This window comes from Podarcis cretensis (genome assembly GCF_951804945.1).
Source record: "Podarcis cretensis genome assembly, chromosome: 5".
In the NCBI taxonomy this organism is placed as follows: domain Eukaryota; kingdom Metazoa; phylum Chordata; class Lepidosauria; order Squamata; family Lacertidae; genus Podarcis; species Podarcis cretensis.
The window spans coordinates 67,010,973-67,023,579 of record NC_137174.1 but is presented as its reverse complement, the minus strand read 5'-3'; the positions used below and the strand labels follow the sequence as shown (position 1 = coordinate 67,023,579).

The following is a 12,607-nucleotide window of genomic DNA, read 5'->3' as shown; positions in this document are numbered from 1 at the left end:
ATGTGTCTCTAAGCAAAGATCACACTTTTAAGTCATTTGCATAAGGACGCTTTCTTGCATCATTTGTGCAAAAGTCAGCAGTGGCATTTGCTCATCCCATTAGACGCCAATACATAATTTGCTACGGCATATTAAAAAAGGAAATTAACTGCCAAAGTCTTGCTGAAAGATCATGCTTTTGGTTAGTAAATGATCCATGCCAAATGTCTTTCTGGCCTTCAGGAAAGCATCAGCAAGTGAGAGCCAGGATTCCACTCTCAATCTTTGTAGATGATTAAAGTGGGGGGAAGCAGGACAGTTCTGGATGTTTCTGTTGTTTTGCAGTGCTTGCCTACTGGGGGGATTTGAATGCAAAGGTTTGCTGAAGGTTACCACAACAATCAAGTGAAGAGGCATTTTGGAAAGCAATTGCCATACAGAATTCAGGCCTCTATATTCCAAGCACGCACTATTAGTCAGCTTTATTTGAATGGGATCCTTGTAAGACAAGTGTGGCATAGTGGAAAGCATATCAGACAAGGCTGTGGAGAGCTGGGTTCAGGAATTGATGATGGATTACTTTTATTACTATGAATCTTCTCTGTAAGGGTCATTAATGTTGTTACACGGTATAGTTCTGGCTTGCTAGAATAAATCTAACACTATATGAGGGGGGAAGGAGTAAATTAGAGTAAATTTCTTGAGCTATACAATTCTGTTCATATTTATATTTATCTACTGCATATCAGATTGTGTGTTTCTATCCAGCCCCATATATCAACTCAATTTTGGCTTGATCAGTAAAGTTTCACTTCTGTCTCCTTGTTACACTAGAAAAGAGACACACTTAGGTTGTTGTCATGGTCCCTGTTTCTAACAGTGTAGGGTTAAGAAACTGAAGCTGTGGTCTCTGGGTGTAATCCTGTATCCTTTCTCAGAAGGACAGACAATAAACTAGCCCTTAAGGTATGCTGGCAAACTCCCGGATCTTCTTCCATATCATTGTTCTTCATTTCCAGTCCTACAGTGTTGTTTGGTATACCCTCTCAGAGTTCTCCTAAATGATGGGTGTGTTGTGTTCCGCGCACAGTCATACACAGCAAGGCCCGAGACAGCAAGTAGGGAACCGTATCCTGTCTTCAAGATACCACACGGGCTAGAATTGCATTGGATGCCTTTCCTAGCATCTCATTTGCACTTACAGTGTGGTGCAGTGGTTAAGAGCAGTAGACTTGTAATTTGGTGAACCGGGTTCAATTCCCCACTCCTCCACATGCAGCTGCTGGGTGACCTTGGGCCAGTCACACTTCTCCGAAGTCTCTCAGCCCCACTCACCTCACAGAGTGTTTGTTGTGGGGGAGGAAGGGAAAGGAGATTGTTAGCCGCTTTGAGACTCCTTAGGATAGTGATAAAGCGGGATATCAAATCCAAACTCTTCTTCTTCCTCTTCTTACAGCTCTTGATCCAACAGAGGAATTAGCATATGGAACCTTTTACCAAATGGTTTTGTTCTTGCAAAGCTTAACTTGCTTATCCCTTTTGCCAGTAACCTTTCAGAAATCTCAGTAGACAAAGTGAAACATTTTGAACTCTGCAGGTGAAGGTGATCAGAGCAAAAGGAAGTTACAGGTTGGGAGGTAAAATCTGTATGTGGTAGTACAGTTGATCTTTTCAAACTAAACAGGCAGGCTAGGAGAATTTCCATACAGTATGAGATGGTTATTAGAATTAACGCAATACCAGCACTACAAAACAGGTTGAAGAGGTGGGACAAAACTGGTTTTCTTCTCCTGAAAAGAGTGCAGTAAAAAAATTGCAGAAGAAAAGCAGCTGTACTCAGTTATTACGCGATGCACACAAATGTCTAAGTGAAGCCCATTCAAATTGCCAGACTTATGTGGAATGACATGAAAATATGTCCTATTGAATTCAGTAGGGAGCATAGTCAGAATCAGGCTCTTGCCATGGCCAGAAATGAGCCGTAAGTGCTGAATAACTCTTAACAGGATTTTCTGCCTTTCACAGAGAGTAAATACGACTTCTTTCAGTGGCAAGCAGTCATATAAGCCTGTATTTAATTATGCATTGACTCCGTAAAACATAAGCATTTATTCAACAGGAAGGCCGTAGAAAGCTGACTGTGTCTAGTTATCTTACAGCCAAAACACAACAGAAATCTGAGACAATGAAGCAATCCTTCATCCTGTATAAAAAGACTTTTAAAAGCAAGCTCGTTCTACCATGTCGGAATGACATCAGGCTTTCAGATAATGAATAATAGTAATGATGAACATCAAGCTGCTTGTTTAAAAATAAAATTGAACTACAATTGGGTATTGTCATGTTGACACAAATCATGTCTCTGATGCCCATCTGTAAAAAGTGTGACACCGTGAACTTTTTGCAATAGGGCTGAATAATTACCCTGTGTTTCTCCAAAAGAAAGGAGCATTTGTTGATGATGCATGCTTTTGTTGCCTCCCATGAAAGATTGTGATGAATCACTGAATGGTGTGTAATGTAAGTATATGTCAACATACTCAGTATGCGTCTAGTCTTACCACCTACCTCCTCCATTGTTTGAATGCTGTAAGCATAAGAAAGCAATTGTCCATTTCTTGCAGTGTTCACCATTGTCCAGTCTTCAGGGAAACAGCTAGTGGGTCACCTCAGAAGTAATAATAAAAAAAATGAACAGTGGGAGGGGGAGTAGTTAGTGACTACACAGTCTCTTTTGATGAAAAAAGGGGGAGGAGATGTTATGGGGAAAACTGATAATCCTTTCTAATTCCTGCTATACACCCCGTAACTAGAACAGCTACACAATACTGACGTTTCAAACCATTCAAAATGAAAGCAGCCCAAGCAAAATGATGATTGTTGTAAATGATCATACAAAGGGAAGCTGAAGTTTTGAGACTAAAGGTAGAGAAAAAACCCTCAAAATTTTCAGTGATATTTATGCTTTTCATCCCACTTGCGCTAGTGGAGGCCTTGAAAAGCAAACAACAGCTTCAGAAAGGCTTGTCAGAACTATAGAATAGGAAGAGCTAAATTCTCCCTCCCTACCTGCCGTGGTCCCAATACAGTGGTACCTTGGGTTACATACCCTTCAGGTTACAGACTCCGCTAACCCAGAAATATTACCTCGGGTTAAGAACTTTGCTTCAGGATGAGAACATAAATCGTGCAGCAGCAGCGCAGTGCCAGCAGGAGGCCCCATTAGCTAAAATGCTGCTTCAGGTTAAGAACAGTTTCAGGTTAAGGACGGACCTCCAGAACGAATTAAGTTCTTAACCCGAGGTACCACTGTACTTCTCTCTGGTGATATTTGCATAACAAAAAAAAAAAAAAGGTTATACTGATTGCAAATATGTTGATTGTATTGTGGCCCTCTGGATGATTGTATTGTAGAGTTGAGAGGGACTCCAAGGGTCAGTGTTGAACTCCATCGCTCATCAGCACCAACATTGGGCTATATTGCCTGGGAACTATAGTCTAACAACGTCTGGAGCAGCACTAGTTCCTCACCCTGTCCCAAGGAAAATACCCAGAAGTCTTTCTTTGCAACCCGATCTTCATTTCCTCTGCCTCCAGCTTAAGGAGGGAGGTCTCGGCAAACAAAAGAACCAAAAAAAAAAAAAAAAAAGAGGACTACTGTGGTCCCATCAGTAACATTTCAGCACTCCGAAAGTCAGCCTGCCTCTACTACTACCCCTCCTCCTTAACAGAATTTTTGTGTATATGGTGCATCCTGCAGCAGTGCAGGAACCTCGAGACTTTAGGGTCCAGAATCCCTACTTGGGGAAAACAAGTACAAATCAACATATGTGGCAGTTTTCCCATAAGCCTTTGACCTCAAGATGGTGGTTCAGTAAGCTGTGTGTCCTGTAAAAAGGACCAAAAGGAAGTACATATAGTGTATGTTTAGACTCCAGAATTCGGTTTTATGTGATGGCCAGCAACTTGAACGGCTTTAAAAGAATGGAGAATAAGGTTGCTAATGCCTACTAGTAGTGATGGTTGTATTACCTCCAGGATCCAAGGCAGTATGTCTCTGGATACCAGTTGCTGGGGAACGCAAGCAGGAAGAGTGCTCTTCCGCTCCCATAGGAATCTGGTTGTCTGTTATGGGACCAGGATACTGGAACGGATAGGTTTTTGTTATGATCCAGTAGGGTCCTTATTCTGTTCTTATGAGCCACATCTATAGCTAGCCTTATCCCTGGGGGTTTTCACTGAACATTCATTGTGTCATATTCCAGCTCCTAGCCGATGCAATTACTGACTGCAGGAAAGTGGGGAAAGGAAGTGGCTGAAAAATGACAGCCCCCTGACAACCTAACATCAGAGAAGCTGCAAGTGAAAGATGCTGTAAAGTGAAAGATTGACGTTGGAGAGGGAAGGAGATATCACTGAGCCACATGTGCGTTCCAGGACCTCAAATGCCCAGGGTCTCATTTATGAGCTCTTCAGTAACGTCCCACCTTCCATTCAGTGACTCTGTGCTGTTTGATATGGGCTGATATGAAATTGCAAGAACGTGGCTTCCAATGGGGAAATGGGCCAATGAAATAAGGAACCCCCCAGCACCTTTCCTTTGAAGACTGTAGAAAATAATTAAAACGATAGCCAACATTTTATTTTACGTTTTAGGGGGCGACGGAGAAAACAAACTTAAAGTCGGAAAGAATGGCTATCAGGGACGGCGGCAGTGGGAATGGAATGAATGAAGAGGTGGGATCCAGCGGAGAATGTGATGATGAGGACGGATGTCAAGGATCTGGTGAGAGGAGCCTCACGAAAGGTAGGTCCAATAGTTTTGCATAGATTCACTAAGCTGTGTTTGACTTTTATCTCAGCCAGGTACTGCACTAACCCTTGGATAGGTAACCTGTAGCCAGTGGCGTAGCGTGGGGGGTGCAGGGGGGGCCGGCCGCACCGGGCACAACATCTGGGGGTTAGGGAAATCCACGGGTTAGGGGGCGCAAATCCATGGGTTAGGGGGCGCAAATTACTTGCCTTGCCCCGGGTGCTGATAACCCACCCTACGCCACTGCCTGTAGCCTTCCAGATGTTGCTAAGACTCCAACATGACCAATGGGTGGGTGGTGTAGTGCAGCAACATCTGGAAAGCCGCAGGCTTCCCATTTCTGTGCAAAACAATGATTTGATGCTATGGGAACGAACCTAGTCTCCTCCTGGACTCCCTGCCACCACTACTGCCCGATCTTCTTATGTGGCCTTCAAAAACATTTTTCTTCCCATTTTAGCAGCTTCTTGTGTTGTGTGGGCCAGCTATTGTTGCTTAACATTAGCTGTGAGATTCAAAACAAGCCAACTTCAAACCACGGGCTGTGAATCGGGCGTGCTGGAAGTAGTTTGGGCATGGCAGGAAGGCATGACGCTTCCAAACTGCTTCTTTCAGCCGCACGAATGGTAAGCACGCATGCCCAGGAGGAAGCTAGGCTCCTTCACGTGGCACTAAGCCATGGTTCAGTGTGAAGTCTAACCACAACCACTGTGACTTAAGCCTTTCTTGGATAGTACCGTGGCTCCACAAATTTTAAAATAACAACTGCTAGTTCTTTTGACTTGAACATAGTTGAAATAAGCAAGCATAGTACTTGAAACAAAGTTTTGCCATTTGATTATGGTATTTTACTAAAGGTGTATTGCGTGTCTGCTCATCCACAGTTCATTGTCTTCTCTGGTGTTTCTGTAAAGGAATGGTGACTTGTTTGTGGGGCAGGGCATGTGTTATGGATAATGTTGATGGAGTAAATGTCTAAGCCTAAGGCAGTGTGCTGCTTTATAGGATAGGAGCTATGTTTCATCCGTGATTATAGGTTCTTCGCCTTAGGCCACACTGCAGTGGTGACTTCTAATTTAAAGCCATTATTTCTACGTTAATGTGCATTCTAGAAAACCCTGTGCAATGTTTTCCTTCCTGTGTTTTCCAGCCGGGATTTTAGACTTGTTAAGTGCTTTAAGTAACATGTTTTCTCTTCAAAGCGGTGCAAATTAAACAGCAGCCAGGTGCTACTAAGTATTTTTTAATTGACTATTAAACTATTTAAATGCTATAGCTGTGCCAAAATCTACCAAGGCTCTATTGTCTCTCAGACACTCAGTAATGTAAAATGAAAAGCATTGAAAACTTCTCCAATAGTTGGCTCATCTACACAATATGTGAAATCTGCATTCCCCCCTCCCCCTGATATTGCCACAGATGGAAGTGAGAAAGGGAGAAAAATGTTTTTTCATAACTAGTGATGAAATAATTTGGTAGAAACCATATATTCCAAAAATATAGTTCATATAAAGAGTTGCACATGCTTTATATTTATAGCATTAACAGCAGCAATTCCACCTTGAAAAAATTATAATGGTATTTTGTAATTAACTCTAAAGTAGTGTTATGTGTTTAGGCCGCTAGCTGTAAATCTGTTTTGCATATTCCGATGCAATTAAGAGAGTGGGAGTCATCTAATTAAAGGGCTCCTTTGCTTTTACAGTAGTATGATTTTTCAGAATCCTAGTAATTTCAATCCATTGTCAGTTTTGTATAATGCTGTAAACCTTGGTCTATTTAAATTGGTACCATAGTGTGGATGTGTGTATTTCACAGCTTGAGACATACCCAGAATAATTGTTCCATTTATATTGTTAGCACTAGTTTGAGCTTTCTGTCTGCCCTCTCTTAGCAGCCACCCTAATCTAATGCAGAATTTGGTGCGACAGTGCTAGCACATAGAATGTTTGTTCGCGATTGGCCACCCCCAAATTGCCATGGCTATCTGAATAGGGTTAACTGGAAAGGAAGGTCAATTGTTTACAAAGACGTGGGGGATGGAATCAAATTGCTTGGATTCGTTTTAGAGGGGGCATTTATTTTAGTTGCTGGGAATGAAAAGCTTTTGCAGTCATGCGCCTTTGAGGGTGATAGAGGGCTTCCTCTCCTCTCTCTGCTGGTTCCAGCTTCTCCTGGTTCTGGAAGCAAATGTCATGGCTCCAGATACTGGAAGTGGAGGAAAGCACCTGCACCACAGTGCAAAAGCTCCAATCACTGTGACTTTAAGAATTGAAGGGAACGTGGTGGGGGAGGGGAGAAGTTACCTGCCCCCCTCACAAGCAGTGGCATTACAAAGATAAAAAGAGGAGGACTTGTCACCATTGCTGCCCCTAAGATAGGCAGTCTCACCTGATTTGGCGAGATGGTGTGCCCTCTACTTCCAAAATTCCCCTCATTTGGGGGGTGGGGGTTGGGGGCAGAGTAAATAGTACCCAGATGTTGAGGGGAAGAGGAAAAGGAGAACGATTCATTACGTGCATATGCTATGTTCAGTTATCAAAAAGTGATAATTCCTCGAGAACAGTCATACCTTGGGTTACAGATTCTTCAGGTTATGCGTTTTCAGGATACGGACATGTTGAAACCTGGAAGTACCGGAACGGGTTACTTCCGGGTTTTGGCGCTTGCGCATGCGCGGAAGTGCTAAATCGCCCTTTGTGCGTGCACAGAAGCGCCGAATCGCAGCCCGCATGTGCGCAGATGTGGCACTGCGGGTTGCAGACGCTGCGGGTTGCGAACGTGCCTCCCACACGGATCACATTCGCAACCCGAGCGTCCACTGTATCTTACAATTAAGCTTCTCCAAGCAATTCAGTGTGATATGAGACACTTCCCCTTAAATAATAGCCAGCATTTAAAGTAGCGCGTGCTAAAGCATCAAGAGGATGAGTTCCTTTCATTGTTTGGATCCTGTGTAGCTTTCTCTACAGTGGATAAAATATTTAGTAGTCAATGAGCAAATATTCCAAGCATATTATAGAAAGAAATGAGTACTGCATTGCTTTCAACGGAACATATTGAATGACTACCCTTTTGGGTAGCTGGAAATTATTTTTTACCATTTCTTTTATGCTTCTGCTACTTAACTGCCCTCTCTTTTTGGGGGGGGGGGGGATTGGCCACCTGGTTCCACCACGTTGGTCTACATGGTGACACCACCATGGATTGACAAGTTTTCAGAGTAAAGGAAAGGATTCTGCAGAATCCGAGACCTGGGAGAAGAACTGGTGGAGGAAGACTGGAAGAAATTTAAGGACTATCTACAAAAATATTGTAAATTGTATGAATGTTAAGAAAGATGTAAGATTAGCAAAAACATGGCTTCAACAAACTAGTTATAAAGAATATAAATTTAAATTTAATTGGAAGACGAAAAGATAAATTTTGGATAAGTAACATTTTATGATTAAGTTTTAATAAGAGTATGTTAAATTCCAAAGTTTGAGATATTAATATTGGAAAATTATATTATATGAATTAAACCAAGTTAATAATTTGCTGGTGAAATTTATGAGTTTAGAAAGCAGGAACAAGGGTTGTGAGGAAGTCCAAAGATGAATATGAAATGTGGATATTGGAAAAGATTGTGTTATTATCTATGTATTTTATTGTTAAACTAAAATTTAATAAATATTATAAAAAAAAAGGAAAGGGATGAATACAGGACAAAAAGTCCAGCGTTGCCCATGGCGTAGCGGGGAGCAGCCTGGGGCGGAGAGAGAAGAGTCATGGCAATGCTGCTGCCTGCCCTTCTCAGGTGTGGTGCACCGGCCACAGCAGCACTGCACGCCTGTCCCAGGTAGAGCTAGCCTACAGTTTGCACCTGATTTTATGGGGGGATGACCAAGAGAGAAAGTGAACTGCCGGAGATGTTTTCAGACCTTCAAGACGCGCAAGCAAAACTGTAAAATAATAAGCAAACCCAGGCAGATATACTCTGTAATGGAATTAGTTTGGTATGGAAAGCACAACCTATGCAGGTTCTCACAGTCCTGGCCAATGTCATCATTGAATTGGGCTGGACTGGGCAGTTGCCGGAGCTCAGGTGTCTTGAATAGCCACCATTTATTACTGCAGTCTTCATCTTCCTTGATTTTACACACATGCAGGAGAGTCTTCGACCTCCTATTCACCATAGTGACAGAAATATTTTGTGTGAACCATGACCAGAAGCTTCATAAACATTTGAAATGAGAGGAGAGGAGTGCAACCTGGAAAAAATAGCCATTTCCCTAGAAACCCAGCATCCTAATGTTTTAAGGCTAGCTTCAGTATTGCAGTGGTAATGGAAAGCACTAGTTACATTCTTGAGGGCATTGTTTTCATGTTCACATCTCCAGGGTCAAAGTGGGACCAGCAAGGTTGATTCACTGACAGCCTCTTAATCAGTGGCCCACAAATCCAGTTTTACCATCAAACTGCTTCCAAAATTAATGGACAGGTCAGCAAATGTTCATGCTTCTGGCAAACTCCACCTACGGAGCATTTTTCTTAAAACCACGAAACTTCAACGTATTATTAACTGCGTTCCTTAAACTCTTCCATTAAAAGTTGTTTTTTAAAAAAAAATCCAGTGTTTTGTTTAGTATAATTGCAAATAAGCATTTTTATAGCAAAAGCTATTATTAGCTCTTAAAAAACCCATTTAAATATTTAAGCACAATGTATTTAATTACATCTACAGACCCACATGAGCGTATTCAATACGAATCCACCTAGCAGAGCTAAACATATTCTCAAATATTCCACAATTTGTCAAGCTTTTCAGGCAGTAAATATTTAAATGTTTAGTAATAGTCCTGCCGAGCCAAATCTGGGGCCCCGTTTCCTGGATATATTCGCTCTCTGTGAAATGTGCCTCCTTTCGCCACCTGAGGTAAAGCGGCGGAACTGCTGCCGCTGTCACTCCATTCTGCCATCCTGAGTCCCATCACATTTCCACCAGCTACTTAAGTGTGTTCTCCTCCATGGAGAGCACGTGTTGCAGTGGGGTCTAACAAGACATCCCACTTTTGCTGGGCGGGTAAAGATATCTGACCGCCGTTGCGATTGGGCTTCTCTTGTCGTTGGGGAGAATTTGATGTTGCCATTTTGTGACTGACAGCCAGAAGATTTATATTCCTTGCATGCAGCGTTGAGCTTCCTCTTTTCACTGTGCGCATCGGATCACCCGCCCACCCTCCCTATATTTAGGGTTGTTCGCATTGACCTTGCTTGGCCTGTCATGGGGTCGTCTGCTTTTGGGGCAGGGACCTGGTAGGAATTTTGTCCATTTGGCTGATTGGGTGGATCCATTTGGTTTTTGCCTACTGCGTAGCAAATCGTCACAGCTTGTAAGGTTGCGGTTAGGCACAAGTCCCACAGGACTTCACCGAACCTGTGGCAAAGATGCCACTAGCGCTTGGGAAATCTCACATGACATTTTGAAAGACTGAGGCGGAGGTCCCTATGAGGCCCTCTTCCCATTTAGCCTGGTCTCGTAATCCTAGCAGCTGCTGCTGAGTCTGGTCAGCCAGCCAGGCCTAGTGGGAAGCGAGCAGCCCCTGCAGTCCTACCTACCAGGACAATTGCCACTGCTTCCTTTCCCTGTGTGTAGCTGCTTCACTTCAGACAAAAGACAAACGGACCCGCTAGTGACGTTTTACAACCCAGCCATTGGTTTCAGCTAAAATGAAATGTTGTGGTTCGTTTGGAGTTCTTTGTCAAGCTGGAAGATCTGAGGATTTTCAAGGGAGTCAGAAAGAAAAGTGTAGTGACATTTGCTCTGGGGATTCTGCACATTCCCCTCCTTTCTCATACTTACAAGTCAGAAATGTGGGGACTAGATGAATCGTTTTTATCTATAAATAAAAACAAGGATTAAAAGCTGCCTTGCATGCATGTAATTGCCAAGAAGGAAAGAAGTGGCACCTGTGACAGGTTGTGTAGTGTGAAGAGCTCCTCTACAGGATTCAACCCTACAAGCCAGGCCCTTTTTCAGGATATTGCCTTTCACTCCCTTTCCCAGTTTTCTGTCCTGTCCCTGCAGCAGTCTGTGCTGAGTATGTTTAACCCTTACTTTGTGGTTTTGTGTTTTCTTCCCCATTAGAGTTTTTAAAAAATGTATTACTGCAACCCCCACCTATCTTACTTCCTGCGCATACATGGTACTATTTCATCTCCAGAAGGACTTACATGCAGAGAGTGAGCTTGCTATAAGTATATATTATTTCCCCCTCTGATAGGCAGATGATTTAATATATATTTTAATGACATCTCCCTGCTTGATTTCTATCACATCTCAACAGCTGTTCAGAACTAATGTATTTCTCTCATTGAGCACAAATGCTATCACTAGGCGCCGTTTTCACATGTCAAGAACCTTTTAGCCCTCATTATGTTCTTATCTGCTAACATTTCTATGCTGCTGCTCAACACCAATGTGCTGTATAAATTGCCATCTTAATCAGTCTTCCTGCCCCATGTGTCGCATTCTCAGGTTGCGCTAAAGCTTCCATGTATCTAAATATGTAATTGTACAGCTGGTGATATTATTTTTTAAGCGATGATTATTTCATCAATATTCCAAGGGTAGAACGTCTGCTGGCAACATGCCAGGGGTACTAGATCTTCATCTCCGCAGGTCTCCCACCTCCTAGCAGATTACCATACTACTGAATTTTCTCAATATTTTTCCTCTCTGCTCCTGTCATTTGAATTCTTCACATCCCACATCATTCTGAATGTACAGCCTCTCCCCCCCTCCCCCGTATCCTGAGTTTCATGAGGTGTTTTGTTTCCGATTCCATCTTTACAATCCTTACAAATGATTTCAGTGTTGTACCACTGTAAATGGTTCATTCTGTTCAGGAAGAGCTTAATGGCCTACTTTAGCTTAAAACGTCCTTGACATCCAACTTATTTGGTGCCTTAGGTTCTTGCATGGAAGGATTACTGTCTGTCCCAGCTACAGCTTAATCAAGACCCATTATCAACACAGTGGGCTGACTTTCTTCACAGTTTATGGGAAATCAAATGGCTTAGCAGAGCTGCTGAGGATGGCGCACAAATGAAAGCGGGGAAGGAAATGACAGAAACAAAATGACAAAACGGCGTATCGTACCCAGTCCATTGCAGCATTAACGAAGGGATGCCATGCTAGGGATGGGAGATAAAATTGGTTTTGTTAGCCTTTCAACGTGAAACTACCTAATTTGTGCTTTACAAAACTATACATGAGCTAAAACACAGCTATCCTTCATAATTCAGCTTTATATTTGGAGGAATAAAAATGTGGATTTTAGAGAAATCGTGTCATTTCTGACAATGAAGAAATGTGGAGTACTGAACTTGAGATTGGGAAAATGAGAAACTGAATTAAACCAAAATGGACAGATTTGCCCAGACCTATGTTACACTATTGTGGCTGATACCCAAATCTAACTTGCACAATGCGCTCTGTTTCTTGACTCTACATAGGGCTCTACATAGACAGCTTGCAGTAGGCCCGTTCAGAATGGGGGGGGCAGTGGGGTACCCTTGCAGCAGGCCTCGGAGGGCTAAGCTAGTTGGGGAGGGGGCCTGCTAGGGACAAACTGCTTCTTTGTTTGAGTTTATAACTTTATTCTGAAAAGTGGGTGCAGGTGGCACTGTGGTCTAAACCACTGAGGCACTTGGGCTTGCTGATCAGAAGGTCAGCAGTTTGAACCCCAGTGATGGAATGAGCACCCCTTGCTCTGTCCCAGCTCCTGCCAACCTAGCAGTTCGAAAGCACACCAGTGCAAGTAGATAAAT

At 42.8% G+C, this 12,607-nt stretch overlaps 1 protein-coding gene across 2 annotated transcripts in view; it reads left to right on the top strand.

The window, feature by feature from the left end:
• LOC307216053 (glypican-5-like) overlaps nt 1-12,607 on the top strand; it is a 413,975-nt gene that overhangs the window by 287,382 nt on the left and 113,986 nt on the right. For both annotated transcript variants that reach the window (XM_079975883.1, XM_079975884.1), the window contains one exon: nt 4,636-4,786. In XM_079975883.1, coding sequence (XP_079832009.1) covers nt 4,636-4,786 — 151 coding nt within the window. The remainder of the gene's footprint in view (nt 1-4,635; nt 4,787-12,607) is intronic.